This window comes from Aspergillus sclerotioniger (assembly GCF_003184525.1).
Source record: "Aspergillus sclerotioniger CBS 115572 chromosome Unknown BO94scaffold_45, whole genome shotgun sequence".
NCBI lineage: Eukaryota > Fungi > Ascomycota > Eurotiomycetes > Eurotiales > Aspergillaceae > Aspergillus > Aspergillus sclerotioniger.
This window is the reverse complement of record NW_020291035.1, coordinates 198,324-214,638: the sequence shown is the minus strand read 5'-3', so window position 1 is coordinate 214,638 and position 16,315 is coordinate 198,324. Positions and strand designations below refer to the sequence as shown.

General features: G+C 52.1%; 6 protein-coding genes across 6 annotated transcripts; 1 reads left to right on the top strand and 5 right to left on the bottom strand.

Annotated features, from left to right (window-relative positions):
* Positions 1-68: 68 nt before the first annotated feature.
* On the bottom strand, positions 69-2,814 carry bipA (Hsp70 family ATPase KAR2). The gene is made up of 7 exons (XM_025612896.1): positions 2,366-2,814; positions 2,274-2,304; positions 2,051-2,215; positions 1,020-2,001; positions 897-987; positions 838-843; positions 69-782 (listed from the first exon to the last, which is right to left on the bottom strand). The coding sequence occupies exons 1-7, from the start codon at positions 2,514-2,516 to the stop codon at positions 277-279; spliced, it is 1,932 nt and encodes a 643-aa protein (XP_025462152.1). The 5' UTR covers positions 2,517-2,814; the 3' UTR covers positions 69-276.
* Positions 2,815-3,577: 763 nt separating this feature from the next.
* On the bottom strand, positions 3,578-6,635 carry BO94DRAFT_540322 (putative translation elongation factor EF-1 subunit). The gene is made up of 5 exons (XM_025612895.1): positions 6,193-6,635; positions 6,031-6,099; positions 5,133-5,180; positions 4,905-5,084; positions 3,578-4,854 (listed from the first exon to the last, which is right to left on the bottom strand). The coding sequence occupies exons 1-5, from the start codon at positions 6,416-6,418 to the stop codon at positions 3,647-3,649; spliced, it is 1,731 nt and encodes a 576-aa protein (XP_025462151.1). The 5' UTR covers positions 6,419-6,635; the 3' UTR covers positions 3,578-3,646.
* Positions 6,636-6,805: 170 nt separating this feature from the next.
* On the bottom strand, positions 6,806-10,925 carry pan2n2 (poly(A)-specific ribonuclease). Its single transcript, XM_025617506.1, has 4 exons — positions 10,506-10,925; positions 9,130-10,424; positions 7,964-9,079; positions 6,806-7,914 (listed from the first exon to the last, which is right to left on the bottom strand). Exons 1-4 carry the CDS (start codon positions 10,632-10,634, stop codon positions 6,987-6,989), a joined length of 3,468 nt encoding a protein of 1,155 aa, XP_025462150.1. The 5' UTR covers positions 10,635-10,925; the 3' UTR covers positions 6,806-6,986.
* Positions 10,926-12,241: 1,316 nt separating this feature from the next.
* On the top strand, positions 12,242-13,041 carry BO94DRAFT_590764 (sterol desaturase family protein; the record flags this gene model as incomplete). Its single annotated transcript, XM_025616057.1, has 2 exons — positions 12,242-12,983; positions 13,031-13,041. 2 exons carry the CDS (start codon positions 12,242-12,244, stop codon positions 13,039-13,041), a joined length of 753 nt encoding a protein of 250 aa, XP_025462149.1.
* Positions 13,042-13,537: 496 nt separating this feature from the next.
* Positions 13,538-13,750, bottom strand: BO94DRAFT_431101 (uncharacterized protein; the record flags this gene model as incomplete). Its single annotated transcript, XM_025607479.1, has 1 exon — positions 13,538-13,750. A coding segment is annotated over one exon (213 nt), but the record flags the coding sequence as incomplete, so codon positions are not given.
* Positions 13,751-14,129: 379 nt separating this feature from the next.
* Positions 14,130-16,088, bottom strand: BO94DRAFT_478481 (cytochrome P450; the record flags this gene model as incomplete). Its single annotated transcript, XM_025608690.1, has 7 exons — positions 14,130-14,317; positions 14,383-14,484; positions 14,531-14,826; positions 14,872-14,996; positions 15,057-15,391; positions 15,440-15,622; positions 15,674-16,088. 7 exons carry the CDS (start codon positions 16,086-16,088, stop codon positions 14,130-14,132), a joined length of 1,644 nt encoding a protein of 547 aa, XP_025462147.1.
* Between the last annotated feature and the right edge of the window lie 227 nt (positions 16,089-16,315).

Sequence of the window (16,315 nt, the reverse complement as noted above, 5' to 3'; positions counted from 1 at the left end):
GTGAGTGGGTTGAGGCAGGAGGATGATCATCAGGTTATTGTGGAGGTGCTGAGGGAGTTTATTGCTCGGGGGGAGGAGTAGACTATTGATCCTATCTATCTTAAAAAGTAGGGTGGTGGCTGTATGTATAGACTACATGAAACTGCATGGGTACTATAACAATGGTATCATGTATTGCTGCCTCCAGGAGGTCAGGCAGGTATCATACTCGGTGACGAGCCAAAACAATGTCTCAAAACAGAATCAAGAACTCCTTAAATCCCTCTCTATGGTATTTTACAATTCATCATGCCCATAGGCCTCGTCATCCTCGTCCGCCGGGGCAGAGCCGTACAGCTTGCTGGTGATCGGGTACGCCACGTTCGACAGCTGCTCCTTCTGCTCCTCAAAGTCCTCCGTGGTAGCAGTGGCAGCGTTGTCCTCGAGCCACTCAGACACCTCCTTGACGGCGTCCAGGATGGTCTGCTTGTCGTCCTCGTCGATCTGGCCACCAAGTCCGTTCTCGTCGTTGACCTGGTTCTTCAGGCTGAACGCGTAGTTCTCCAGAGTGTTGCGGGCCTCGATCTTGGCCTTGATCGCCTTGTCCTCCTCAGCGAACTCCTCGGCCTCGGCAACCATGCGGTCGATCTCCTCCTGGGACAGACGACCCTTGTCGTTGGTGATGGTGATGGACTCGGCCTTGCCGGTACCCTTGTCGCTGGCGTGAACCTTCAGGATTCCGTTGGCATCCAGGTCGAAGGAGACCTCAATCTGAGGAACACCACGGGGGGCGGGGGGGGATGCTGGTCAGCTCGAACTTGCCGAGCAGGTTGTTGTCCTTGGTCAAAGAACGCTCACCCTCGTCTGTGCCACAGTTAGTATGCAGGTCAATCATCTTCCAGTAGAGAAACACTTACAAACTTGGATGAGGACGGTGGGCTGGTTATCAGCGGCGGTCGAGAAGATCTGGGACTTGCGGGTAGGGATGACGGTGTTACGGGGGATGAGCTTGGTCATGACACCACCAGTGGTCTCAATACCCAGGGTAAGGGGTTGACATCCATCAGAACAACGTCGCCGGTACCTTCCTCACCGGAGAGGACACCACCCTGAACAGCAGCACCGAAAGCAACAGCCTCGTCAGGGTTGATACCCTTGCTGGCCTTCTTGCCTCCGAAGAACTCCTCGAGGAGAGCCTGGACCTTGGGGATACGGGTGGAACCACCGACCAGGACAATGTCGTCAACCTCGGACTTCTTGACCTTGGCGTCCTTGAGCACCTGCTCGACGGGCTTCAGGGTCTTCTTGAAGAGATCCATGTTCAGCTCCTCGAACTTGGCGCGGGTGAGGGTCTCGGAGAAGTCCTCGCCGTTGTGGAAGGCCTCAATCTCAATACGGGTGGACATCTGGGAAGACAGAGTACGCTTGGCCTTCTCGACCTCACGCTTGAGCTTACCCATGGCCTTGAGGTCCTTGGTGACGTCAACGTCGTTCTTCTTGTTGTACAGCTTGACGAAGTGGTCCATGACACGGTGGTCAAAGTCCTCACCACCAAGGTGAGTGTCACCAGCGGTAGCCAAGACCTCGAAGACACCGTTGTCGATCGACAGGAGAGAGACATCGAAAGTACCACCACCGAGATCGTAGACGATAACCTGGCGCTCATCACCGGTCTTGTCCAATCCGTAGGCGATAGCGGCGGCGGTGGGCTCGTTGACGACACGGAGAACGTTCAGGCCGGCAATGGTACCAGCGTCCTTGGTGGCCTGTCTCTGAGCGTCGTTGAAGTAGGCGGGAACGGTGACAACGGCGTGGGTAACCTTCTTTCCAAGGTAACCCTCGGCAATCTCCTTCATCTTGCCGAGAACCATGGCGGAAACCTCCTCAGGGGTGAGGGTCTTGGGGGTCTGGTTAACCTCGACCTTGACGACGGGCTTGCCATCCTTGTTGACGACCTTGTAGGGGAAGTGCTTGGCGTCCTTCTGGACGTCTCTGTCATCGAACTTGCGACCGATCAGGCGCCTAATGCGAGTTAGTGATGCTCGAATACACGCAGGCTCAAGAGGCTCACTTTATGTCAAAGATGGTTCGTGTAGGGTTGGCAGCGTATTGGTTCTTGGCGGCGTCACCGACCAGGCGTTCCTCGTCGGTGAAGGCGACGTACGAAGGGGTGATACGGTTTCCTTGGTCGTTGACGAGAATCTCAACCTTTCCATTCTGCATCACACCGACACAACTGCAACCCAGTCAGTCTTTATTCCGTGGACAATCGCGTTGCATCGCAATGAACATACGAGTAGGTGGTTCCCAAATCAATACCAACGACTATTGAACATAAAACGCGTCAGCAACTCTTCCCTCTAGCCAGTACTGCACATATCCTTACCAGTTCCGTAGCTTTCCTGGGGTGACTGCTCATCCTGAGCGTGTGCGGTTCCGAAAAAGGCGAGAGGAGCAATGAAAACGAGAAGCAAGTAGAAGATGGTGGTCCAAGCCGTGAAAGGCTTGGCCGCACCCTGATGCGAGATGCGCGCCATGATGTGTAGAATGCAGACAATGTCCCTTTCACCACAGGACACGTAGCAAGGTTAATTGACGGGGTTCCTCTACCGGAGAAGACAGCGAACGAGAAATCCTCCTGCGTCTTTGAAAGATTCCTGGCACGAAGGGGAAAAAGAACAAACAATCCAACCCAGGTGAGACGGGAAGGAAAGGGAGAAAGAGCGGATCAGAGGAGAGAGGGAGGGGGGAGGGTTGTTGGGTGGAAGAAGGCGACGACGGAGAGAAGAAAGAGTGATCTGAGAAGCTCCGGCCAGCTTCTTGTATGGCTTGCCAGCGGCAAAGAAAGCGCAGCGGCCATGCTGGCCTTTTCGCGGGTATCCGACTTTAAGGTTACTCCTCGGCCGGTGATTGGTCCGCGACGCGTTCAGGGCATTGCTGAGTCAGCGTGCACGGTGACCGCCCGGAGGTTCTGCCGGCGCAAAGAAGTGACCCGGCTGAGAGGCGTTCGCTTTCTTGGGGCGAGGCGGTCCACCGAACTTGCTGGAATCGGGGTTCCATTCGTTCGCTTAGGGGCTAGTCGGTTAATTAGCCGTTCGTCAACCCAGGGGCCGACTGCCTAAGGCCCAAGGGAGGGTCCGCCGCCTGCTTCTTCAGCCTGCCCTTGCCTCTTCCGGCACTTGGACAACTGGCCGTTCCGTTGATTCAGCCTGAGGTCGATGCTATCTATGGACGACAGCCGACCGGCCAGATGACATGACCCCTGGCCAGACCTCGCTGGTGACCATCATTATCGAGTCGAGTCATCCTCCTTTTTGAGTCAGACCCCAGGGTCTCCCTCCAAAGTGGATACAATCCCCACTCAGGAGGCACATCACAGTTGGCCGGAATATTCGACATGCCAAGGCTCCTTCTGCCAGCCTGTCCAAATTGTTTGATCTCTGTTTCACTTGTCTGGGGCCGAAGGGCCTTGGGCTTAGCTAGCATGTCAGTTCAATGTATTTCGTAGACACGAGGTAGAAAGGGGTATCTCGTGCCACTTGCACATTCGTTTATGGTCTGCGAGTGGTTGAATCATGATGAAGCAACGCAAATGGTATCTTAGACTGGCATGAAGGGATATATATATATGCAGAACAGCTTATTGACATGTATCCGTCTCTAACTATTACTCTAGCAATCCAGCGGCAACAGTTTCACCTCCTGCCCGTAGGACAATGCGTGTAGGCGCTTCAAGGGGCACAGCCTGGTCCATCTCCACCACTATCCGTGCCACGGTCCCGGGTGCAACAATCTTAGGCTTCTTTTTGATGCTCGCACCAGACACCTTGTCCAAAGTTGCAACCAGCTGGCTGATTCTTCCGGGTACATGCAGGCGTCCCCGGTGGATATCCACCATGCTAGGCAACAGATGGTCAAAGGCCAGCACTTTGCACGTAAAGGAAGTAACGTTGGCAATTGGCGCCGAGGCACGGCAGATGACATCGCCAGAGCGGAGGTGGATCGGGTCAATATTGACCAAGTTCAACGTGACGTTCTGACCCGCCACCGCCCAGTCGCTGGGTTCCCCGTCTACTTCCAGGCTCCGAATCGTGGCCTTTTCGCCACTAGGCATCGTGAGTATCTGGTCGCCGACCTGTAGGCTGCCAGCATCCATGCGCCCCGAAATCGAAAGAGGATTCTGGACGCTTCCACGGAAGACATCCCCGATGGTCATCCGGAGTGGCTTGTCCACGGCGTGCGAATACGCTTCGGTGGCCTCAAGCTCCTCGATCAATGTAGGACCCTTGTACCATGAGACATTCGGGTCATCGCTCCGTCTGGTGACATTATCTCCGCTAATTCCTGAGCAGGGCACAAAGGCGATGTTCTTGGCCTGGAACCCAGCCGTCGTCAGGAACGAGGACACCTGTTGTTCGATCTCGTCAAAGCGCTCTTGGTCCCATTGGACCGAGTCCATCTTGTTCACAGCAACGATGATCCTCTGAACACCCATACTCCGCACCAGCAGGGCATGCTCCTTCGTTTGACCTTTGAGTCCCGACTCGAAGTTACCCGTGCCCGAATCAATGACGAGGACGGCGAAATCGGCCTGGCTGGCGCCGGCAATCATGTTAGGCACAAAGTCACGATGACCTGGAGCATCCACTATCGTAAAGACCGTCTTTTCCGTCTCAAATTTGTTCGTTGCAATGTCAATAGTAACACCTCGAGCTCTCTCTTCGGAACCCTGATCCAATACCCACGCCAGGGCGAACGATCCTTTGCCGATTTTCTCCGCTTCTTTGCGATACTTGTCTAGGGTACGTTGATCAATAGCTTTGAGATCAGCCAGCAGACGCCCCATCAATGTGCTCTTCCCTGCATCAACGTGACCTATCCAACATTAGCGGCGCTCGCCAGCAACAAAATGGGTTATAACGGACCGATAACGGCAAAATTCATGGCCTTCTTCCGTTGCGATTTCTGGTACTCAGACAGCACATCCAGGTTCTTGCTCTTGACATTCACCTTCTCCTCCACACTCAGATTATTCATGCCTTCAGACAAACCAGCCTGAGATTTCTTGTCACCCGCCTTCGCAGCAGGTTGTTTCGATTTGAAGCCTGCACGTCCATTAGGGAGGTTTTATATCTTTCGCCGAAAGGCCAAACCTTTTGCAGAGCTCTGAGCATTCAGGATAACGTCGTCGGGGCTTGGGCCTGCAAAGTCAAATGGTTCAGCAAAATCCTGCCCATAGATCTTGATGAGATCAAGAGAATTGGCATATAAGTGGCTGGGCTCGGTCATCTTCGGACGTGTCGCATCTCCCACGATCGTGCTAGCAAATGTAGACGGCGGTGCCCGGATATTGACACTGGGTTCTTCCTGCTCAACCGGCGCAGGCGGTTCTGGATTCGACTGCACAACGACCTCAGGACTGCTTTGTTTCCTCGGTTCAGGGGACGCCTTTTTCTGAGGCGAAGGACTTCCAAGTCTCGACCCTTTACCAAGTGACCGAAGCGACTGTAATCCCTCCAACGGCTTCTGCGGCTTTGCATTACTAGCAAGTCGCTCACGTAGAGAAAGAGTCGTTCCCTTCTGCTCACTCGTAGACGCCTGCGGTTTTTCCGCCTCAGGCGCAGGACTCGGACTCGGACTCGGACTCGCCGTAGAAGCCTTCTCCCCTTCTCTCTTCTTACGCGCCGCAGCCAAAGCAGCCAACTTGGACACCTTCCCCCCACTCTCCGGAGCACCCCCAAGCAGTCCAAGCCGAGGATACAGCGGCTCAACGAGTATATCCGCCTTACGATGCGCAGGTACATTAAGCCAGGGCGCATCGCGAAAGAAATCCGCCGCCGAGAAATGTGCAGTCGAAGACACCGGAGACAACGGAACAGGATACACCGGCACTAGGAATCCTGTTAGAACATAATCCAACTTCCGTAACGGGTCAGTTTAAAGCAATCAATCAGGAGAGGAAAAGAGACAATACTCACAGTTGACGACACGCATAGGGCAATTCGTGACCTAAGCCCAACCACCCCAGGAAATACAAATGGATATGCTTACCTTTCGCCTTCGTAGCCGGTACTGCAGCCGGGGCTGGAGCCTTCTTCTTGATTTCCTTCGCCTTCTTGTCTGCACCAAAGAACTCAATTAGTACCCGACGAAGCACACATTATTCCCTAAGGATAACACAGCTCCCCATTCCAGATAGAAATAACAACGTACTCCTCAAGTAATTCACCGACTTCTCGACATCATTGTAATAGTGCCAAAGCGCTTCCTGAACCTCATCGCGAGTCGCCGTCACAGAAGGGTCCCCCGCGCGCAGCTGGTTCAGGACCTCCGTAGTGCACTGTTGAAGAAACTCTTGTTCCTCGGGATCAGGGGAGTCATAACCGTCGTCGAAGTCGTCTTCGTCGTAGCTCACGGCCTTAACGCGATGGCGCGACATGGTGGTTTGTGTTGTGAAGGGAGCGGGGCAGGTTGCTAGGGAGGGGTTTTTCGGGAGAGGTCAGCTCTGACGAGAATTGGGAGACTGTCGGAATGAGATGGAAATAAAAGGGCTGCTAAAGTTGAGAGATTATGCGCAAGTCCTGTAGAGGCCCCGAAAACAGTGAGTCAGGAATACAAAGTGAGGTTGGTAAACAGAACACAGAGAGAGGGAGGGCAGAATCGGGGAGGTTGTGGAGGAGCTGGCCGAACCCACCACGTCATTCCCCGCTCGGCAGCTGGCAGCCTCAGGCCGGTTGGCGGCGGCTCGGTCATTACGAAGCAATTCACCATATGTGCCTTCTACATGCCATGGAGTACTACATTCCCGACTGTTAAATTGAAACTTGATGGTATTTTCTATCTCTTGAGCAATATATATCCTTATTCCCAAATCCTTCATGTATAGCCAATTATGACAGTACTTCCAAATGCCGCCTCTATCGCGGGCCTCTCAGAACCTAGAGTATAAGCAAGTCGGTAGCATCGTAAAAGAGGTCATCAAATTCGCATTGAAATTGCGAGGATATTCACTTCAACGGGCTTCCGCTGAAGAAGTCACCCGCTCCGGGCCCGGCAAAGCTGCCGTTGCTGGGAGTCAGAGCGATGGAGCGTCGGAACGCTTGCCTCGGGGTCGCCGGGGCGCTGGCTGCGGCGCCCGCTACATCGGCCGTGCTGGGAGTGTTACGACCGCTGTTGTTCTGCATCGTGACCGCCGTGCCAGGACGAGAAAGGACGGTGGGGATACCGTTCCTCGGGGGTGGTCGGAATCCAAGCTTGGATCCTTCGCGGAAGATCTCTTCCAGCATTTGAGACACAATGCCTGCGTCTTTGTATTCTTTGAATTTCTTCCAAAGTCGTAGCGCCATGCGCGCATCTTCAATGGAGTCGTGTCCTTGGTTGTCCTCGGCCGGCTCTTCTTGGATGTATTCCTTGAACACCGCCCACGCCAGATATCGAAGACTCAGTCGGCGGTTTTTGCCGGGATGGAAGAACAGGTACTGGGTATCCACAGTTTGGCTTTTGGGTACTTGGATATTGACCTTGCGGAAATCAGAGGCCAAGCCATGTCCGACAAACACGCACCCTAGGTTGAGAAGCAGCCAGAGCTTCTTGTATGCCACCTTGAGTGGAACAAGGTTGTGCTGACTGGTTCTGGGATCCAGATCCCCAGGCTTGATGCCCGAGTACTGAGTGACATAGTCGACGATCGTCTCCTTGATGGTGATGTAGTCGTCGATGAAGGGAACACCTTCTCGGAGTCCCGAGCCCCTGAGGACAGATACTCTGGCGAGCCCACTCTTGCTTGGCCGTACGATCTCCTGGGAGCCATCTGCCTTCACATCGATTTCTGCTTTTTCAAGATCCACAAACTCGGTATCGAGAGCAACCGGTGTACCGGGTGTCGGTTTCTCATCTTCAGTGAGTGTGGCGCGTGATTCCACGGGACGGCCACCACTAAGGATTGTTAGTATGGGATTATAGCTTCTCAGTAGGTTCAACTTACTTCAGTGACCAGTCACGGAATAACAGAGTGGTATCAAGTGCGCTCTTCCAGGTGTCATCCATAGCATGCCGACCATCTCTCACCTGAAAGGCTACCACACATGGTAATTTCCATGGTTGATTAAAGCGAAGAGCTTCATCCTTATCCACCTCTGTAACAAGAAAGTCGTTAAACAGATGCCACTTATTCTTCGTCTCCGGTTCCCGAGAGGAGATGGAGACATTGATGAACGAAACCAGGTGAGCCTTCTGATGCTCTGGGATATCGATTTCACAGACCAAACCGACCAGTTCGTATATAACCAGCCCGGGCATCTTAGCCTGGATTCGCATCTTGAGCTCTTCTCCCTCGAAGCATGATATTTGGCCACCATCAATGGCAATGCCAACTTCTTCCGGCAACCATCCAGGAATAGCCCAAAGCCGCCGGCAAAGAGGATTACTCAGAGCCGCATTGAGTATCAGAACATGAGGCATGCGGTGTACCGATTTTCGGATTGCAACTTGCTGGTATCGTCGACAGTAGTTGCACCATCCTCTGTTCTGTGTCTCTCGCTCTATACTTGATCGTAAAATATTCGAAAACCGGAAAGCAGGATTTCTTCGAGCTTGCTTGATATCAATCGCAGGATAATTCAACTCGTTGACGAGGGAGTTGCCCGGTCTCACAATCTCATTCTGGCAGAACATGCACCGAATGGATTCGGAAGCGACCGTTGCTAACTTGTGATCGAGATCATCTGAACTTGGCGAAATCATGCGGAAGTCGTGTGAGATCTGGCCCAGAAAAAATCGGTTAACAGCCTGAATCGCGGCTGAAAGCGACTTATTCGTAAGATTCTCTTCGAATAGGCCCAGATTGGACGCTTCACGGTAACTGCTAAAAGTCTTGAGGAGGTTTGTCGCCTGGCAATTCTGGCCATTTGCTTTCTCGAGCATATCGAAAAGGTAGCCCATCTCGCAGAGCAAACAATTCTCGAATATACAAGAACTGGCGGCGTGCTGGAGAGCGACGTTGCGGATGTATGGGATAAACTTGAAGAGTTGAAGGAGGGCATTGGTAAAGGAGTTCGCGATGTGTGTCTCCAGTCCGGAAAAGGTAGTCTGGTTGTAGAACCTGCAGAATGTGAGCTACTGGATCTTATCCGTTAGAAATGAGGTGCCCACCTGAAGTCGAAATCATCGACACCAAATCTACTGTACTTGATCTCTACATTGCTGTATTTGAGTAGAGGGTCATCCTCTGTTTCCCCGTTGATCTTCGCACCTGCCAGTGCCTCGACAGCATCAATGATGGCTCCTTCGGACTTCGCCTTGTTCTGTTCCCTAGCCTTTTCACTAAGAAACTTGGGGGCAATAAGAGCAGGTTCTGCGGAAGCCAAAGCGCGAGTATTCTCGACCTGATAGCGTCGTGTTTTCTTGGGATTCGGCGCATGATGGCCCATCTCTGCGGGACGGAGATAGGGAATGAGGGCCTGGTCCACTTGGGCTGGCGGACTGCCGACCTCGAAAACAAGGTGACTTGGCCATGCAGAAAAAAGACGTTCGTGATAATATGGCATGCCGACCATGCTCAAAGGCGTATCTGCAGACCAATCAAAGGTCGGGGGGCGGGGAGCTACATCGGCGAATTCGGCTTCCTTGCTCAGTTCATTGAAGTGAACTTTCGCTGGTGATCCCCAGAGATGGATCGCACATTCCGCATCGTTAATAGCTAGAGCTTCTCCAGATGGTGACAGATCAATGCCAAGCATGAATGAAACGTTCGCTTGACGAAGATTGATCGCATTGGGATTCATTAGGTCCACCACTTGGAGCTGACCTGTTTGAGACGCAACAAAGCTCGTCGTGTGCAGCTTCGGATGCATCCGTACATACGCAGCTCCCGCGTGGAATGGTATCGGGGGTAATGGCGAGAGGGTCTTCAGGTCGTAGACATTGGCTAAAGGATCCACGATCGGGGCGCCTAGATGTCTGACAGAAAAGCCGCAGGTAACCAGAAGATCATTCCGAGCATCCATATCATTAACCGCCGTTCCGTGTGCTTTCCACGATTTCACCACACTGAAGTCATTCAGACTTAACGCGTTGACCGATCCCGTATCTGTCGCCGCGCAGAGATATCGGCTTTTCTTCATCATTGTATAATTGTACTCAGTCCCCAACTTGTCGACAATAACCCCCTTATCAATATCGATCGTAAACATAACCTTCTGACACCCTGCCACTATAATCCTGTTCGTTTGGGCCGTGAAGCTCATGCAGCGAAGATCAGTCATTTCCTCGTGGGCGATGTGCCATTGCGTCAGCCCCCGCCGCGTTATCATATGTACACTTTTCGGCGAGAGCGAAATGACGCCCCTTTCATGGAATATAATCTGCCGTACCGCCTCAGTCGCCGGATGAGCCCGGACAGAGGTATACCTTTGTAGTTCGGGGCCGCAGAAGGAGGTAATTCGTCCCTAACCAGAGGCACCGGTTAGCACAGCGCCCCCCTCCGAGTTGAACAGCATCAAAAACCAGAACAAGAACTTAGAACCCACATATTCATTCCCGGCCCACAACAGTTCCATCACATCATCAAAGGCTATTGCGGTGGCGATTGTCGGCATAGCATGCACGCTCGGAGCAGGCACCGGAATGCGCGACAGTTCATCCCAATCGGCCTCCATGGCCTTGACATCGCACCCGGCAAGGCGCGGGCTCTGACAAGGATGATGGGCTTATCAGGGAATTTCAAGAGACTTCAGGCAGAACGGTGGGTTTGTTGTCCATTGGGAAGCAGGGCGAAAGCTGCGGGCATAGCGCGAGTGCGGGGAGAGAGGCAGGGCTGCCTGGAAGGACGAAGGGAGGGCCGGAGCACAAAGCACGGGGGGCGTGAGATTTCTTGAGCCCCGACACCCGCAATAAGTCCCAGGCTCTCGTTCCGGGGGAGCAGCAGCGCACGAGACAAAAGGCCTCCGGGTTGGGTACCTTCAAGGCATAGCAGCCGGCAATGGGGGGATGAGGTACCGATGCAGCAATCACGTGAGCCAGCTCCGGCGGGTCAAGGCTTTCTTAGTCACCGCCATCACTGCCCCGTCATTCCCACACTCTCTCTCCCCAGGCACCGCCTACCTGAACCATGGGTGAACCCTGAGTCATGGACACAGAATAGTACTGACTTCCTAATAGAGTATGATGATGATGATGCATGGAAGTGAGGTTGTCGGGCCGTGCAATCCATGTCCCGGATGAATCCGGCCTCTTGTTCCATCCAGCTAGGGATCTATCTTGTCTACAACGACTACCCTGTCTGGCAGGTGTTCGTCAAGGTTACAAGGGTCGATTGGATTCAAGCTGCACATAGATAGGACGTGCAGTGAGGCTCAAGTTTTCTGTACCATGAAACCTTGTTTGAATCCCTGCAGCGCATATGCCGGCATGTTTACTGGACGCCTGATATCTGGATGATTGCTTGCCATTCTAGTCCATCACTACCCTTTTCGAACTAGATGTACTTATGTCTAAATTACTAGCACATAACGATCAAAAGGCAGTCGAGCACTTGCTGTATGTGGTGTAGATGGGTCCGTATACGATAATGTGCTCGATTGCCCCGTTGTTGGACGCCTGAGGATATACCCGAGACATACATTCCAGCTTTCTGCGTCCTTTGGCGTATTCCCTTCTGAGTAACTGAAGAGCTAGAAGGTGTAGAATAATGGCATTGAATCTGACATGCTCACGTCAAAGAAGTAGGGCATTGCTCCTGCATTCCACGGCAAAATATCGGTAGCCTTGCGAGATACTATGCTGTTCTCTCTTTCCAAATCCGCATAGCACAACATTATCCCTAATACGCCAGAGTTCTTGTTTGCTACACTGGTCACCCAAGAAAGGCCGAAGGAAATCGCACTCCCCACTGCCAGTGCAGGCGTCAGGTCCAATAGAAAGTGTACTTTATCAGACCCGGTTCAATGCTCGTTCAAAATAACGCGTTGGGTTTGAACGGGCTTGCCTAGATATGACATGGATAAGGCCCCCATGGCGTAATGAGGTGTCTCTCGGGGCAAGGCCTCCCCCGAATATATCCGATGGACGTCATATGGAGGCCTTATAGTGATGGCCACGAGGCTGGAACCAGACGCACCAAGGGCGAATTGACCATATTGAGGTAGCATCTCGGGTGGCTTGTGAGAACTGATTATAAAAGGACTCAAGGACCTCGTATACCCAGTTCCTCATACAATCGTTAGCATCTCTCTTGCATCAGTCTGATAGAAACTCATCTCTCACCATGAACTTTTTCTCTGACTTTCAGCCCGCATGGCAGTCTCTTCTCCTTGAATACGATCCCTCTTTAATCGAATGGACAACAGTCTGCACCAGTCAGCTAGTCGGGTTCCTCGTTCCAGGCCTGGTCTTCTTTCTACTGGACCTGTTACAGCCAGCATGGGCACGACCATGGCGGAAGCCAGCTCAGTTTCCCACCCACCTAAAGTTATGGAAGATGGTCCGATGCTCAACGAAGAACATGCTGACGGGCTGGGCTCTCCACGGACTATACCTCTGGTGTGCGTACCCACGGACTCTGTTCGTGGTCGATAGTCAACTGCCCACATGGAAAGCAGCCGTTGGACAGTATATCGGAGTGTTCTTGCTCGGGGAGGGGCTTTTCTATGTCTTCCACAGGATGATGCATGAGAACCGGTGGCTTTATCTGAAGATCCACAGTATCCACCATGGAACGGGGGTGGCACCAACGGGGATGTCAGTCTGGTATGGACATGTCGTGGATCACTTTGTGTTCAACGGGTTGCCATTGGCATTGGTGACGCTGGTTCCGGCAATTGTTCTGCAGGCTCATATCTTGGTTGTGGAGGCGCTGTCTATATTGGCTCTGATCAGTGGTGTAGTGAGCCATAGTGGGTATTATTATCGAGACAAGACAGTGTATGATCACTGGGCGCACCATGAGAATTCGTCTAAGAACTTGGGGGCGTATGCCATGATGGATGTCTTGTTCGATAGCTATACCGGTCAGTTCTTCTGCTCTCTCTTATGATGTATACTGACGCTGTTCTAGCTTCACGCTGAGCGGAAATGTGGCTAAGCGGATACCACCGTGTTAGAATCAGTGTTGTGGTGAGGCCAAGTAGATGGCAGGCTTGGTGGAAAGATAAGTGTCGGAGGGAAGAGGAAGGGAGACGACCATCCAGTGAAGGAGGTCTGGAGCAGCGGCACATAACCACATTATTTTCCTTTACCTACCCATCTTTTAAATACACCAACAGACTGAAATTTTCCAATTTATACTGTAAGACAATACACGATGTCTCCACAATACCAACCTAAGAACAATCCAAACTTCCATTCCAATGTATACCATCACAAAATACCACCATGATCTCTACTTCTCCCCCCCTTCATCATCCTCGCCAAATCCTCAAATGCCGCACGGCATTTATCCACGATATCGTTAAAGATCTCAGCAAGCCCCACACTCCCAATAATAATCTGATCCTTCCCTTCGACCAATCCCCGGTCTTCCTGCTCCCGTGAACTCCCCCAGGGGCATACCAAAACTGCGTCCCGCCTCCTGAGATTTTTTTTTCAAGTTGCTAATGTCGAATTGCACGGCGTTGGCTTTGTCTGTGCCGTGGTCTGTCACGAAGTCATCTAGTCGATATTTGCGTCGTCCGACGACTGTCACTTTGGCTCCGGATTGGATTAGACGTGAGGCGAGGGCTCGTCCGATACCTGCTGTGGCGCCGATGATGAGGATGTGCTTGTATAGGAATGTCATGATGAAAGGGTGCAATTGTGGTTTATAGATGGTGGTAAGGGTTGTTTGGCCGTTTATATGCCCATCTATAAAGGCCTTCGCTATACTACTCCGTAGACCATAATGATCAGTAGGGCCGGAGCAATCGAGCTAAACCCGCGGGGTTAAGTGTCTTTCGTGGAGTGCTCCACCCTGAGTCTTTGGGCATCTCGTCGGCGTCCGACTATTAATTCCGGACTCTACGTATCCCTGGTATGGTTAAGGTTGTTAGTAGACCCAATGGTTTCTCCATGATAATTTGCTCCAATCAGCATCTAGCTGATGTAGGGAAACCAATATGTATGGGGCCATGTTTCCGTTCCCCTGGGACTATAGCATCATACCCACACTCGATAAGATATTACCGCCTCGGATTCATCACCATCTCCAATTTTCCCAACGACAACGTAAACGCATCTCGTTTTCCCTTCAAAAACGCCTCCGCAGTTTGTCCAGGTGCAAACTCAACATCATATCTCCGGACGATCTGCGACACCACCAATCGAAGCTCCATAAGTCCAAGGTGTTTCCCAATGCAGGCATAGCGACCTATACTCCATTAACCATCCCGTCATTTGATTTATTTATAGAGAAAGAAGTTTGAGGGGTCTCACCATTCGAGAACGGAACAAACGACGAAGAATCCCTAACCAGCTCGGGACGAGTTGTCCAACGTTCGGGTATGAAATCCTGAGGCTGGAGGAAGAGTCTCTCGTCTGTGTGTGTTAGACAGTTATTATTTTGAGGTCTAGAGAGCGCTACCTCTGAATAACGTGTGGTAAGGGACCTGCACTATAGTGTTCCCTGGAATCCACGTATTGTCGATAAGCAACCTGTCTGGAGGAGTCATCCGCTGGACGCCTGATGGGATTGGAGGGTGGAGGCGCATGGTTTCGGTGATGACGGCGTCGAGATATGGGAGTTTCGAGAGACTTGTGTAATCAACGGTCCCTGCGGTCTCGAAGTATCGGTCGATTTCATTTTGGAGGGTTTTCAGGACTCGGTGGTCTAGAGCTAGTTGGAAGAAAATTGTGGTTAGGCCCGCGGCTGTGGTGTCGCTACTGTCTCTTAGCTAGTAAATTTGATGTGTGTGTGATACTGACCTTCCTGCGACGGCAACCAAGTATGCATCGCCAGCTAGGTACATTTCATCGTTGAAGGTGGGCTTTTCTTGCGCGTTGTAGTCTTTGAGGAGCCATTTGAAGACATCGGGCTTGTCGGCTGTCGTCTTTGAGATTGTTACGGTTAGCAACTAAAAGTCCCGAGCTTCTCTTCCAAAAGAATTTACCTTTTTCCGCTCGTCAATCTGGTCATCAACCCACTTCCAAAATCGCAGGTGCTCGTAATTAAGACCAGGAGTTGCCTTGAAGATAGGGAAAAGCCACGGCAAACGACTCAGCACTCCTACCGTCGTCATATCGGCATGCAGCGAAGCCATAAAATAATGCTTGACACCATTCTGCAGCATGTTAAAGGACTTTCCAAAGGCCAAATCGCCCATCACGTCGAAACTGTAAAAGTTGAACCAGTCAGACACATTGACGGGCTGGCCCTTGGTCTTCTCAAGATGCGCAAGTAGTTGATCGGTATACAGAGAAACACGGGGCTCATAGTCGCGAAGCGCTATTCCATCAGCCAAATTCTATTTGATACTTCAGGGGAAACACGTACATTTCGCACTAAACGCGTGGTCCCACACCTTCCGACGACGAGCATGTTCAGCTGGATCGCGAATCATGTGCATCGACTTGCGGGGATCCAGTACGGTGTAGAATGGACCCTTGGTGCAAGGCGACTGGGAGGAGGAAATCGCATGCACGGCTTTTGGATTGTTGATGGATAGCTCAGAGGGTCCTATAGGTGTTATAAAGCTAAGTTGTTGGGCCATGGATGTCAAACTCCCACCTAGTCGTACAAAGTCCCCGTATGTGTTATGGAGTTTCTCCACTTCTTCATAGAGGTGCAGGTTCTTGGCCGAAAGGAGAGTCCCATAGAGGCTCGAGAGTCGGGCCCCAAATGGACCTGGGAAACGCCCCAAACGATGGAAGAGAACGCGATATACCAACATGCTGATCCCTATCCCTGTAATTAGACTGGTCACCAGCCAGGAAACGATCGTGAGCGCCGTCCACAGTGTGTTATCTGGGGGTGACAGAAGTATAACTTTGACGAGGATTACGAATGCGACGCTAGTGGTCGCGAAGACCCTCAACAGCTTGGTGGTCGCGAGGTCCCATTCTCCGATGCGGAAGACAAAGACATGGAGAGCCACCCCGATGCAGAAGACGGTGAGCGAAGTTGACGGGCTCTGGAGATCCATCGGGGCAAGCATGGTGAGAGAGGCGAACGGGTCAGATACCGGGAATGGGGTTTGAAAGGGCCACAAAGTCTTGCGGGGGTGAGAGAGTTTAGTAACGGGTGCATTCTTCGGGGTAGGTAGATAGCGTGTCAGACATTTGGATTAGCACATGACTTAAAGAGAGGTGCCATACAGACAATTGGATAGCCTACAACGGCGAGACCGAGCCATGGACTCCACCCGGAAAT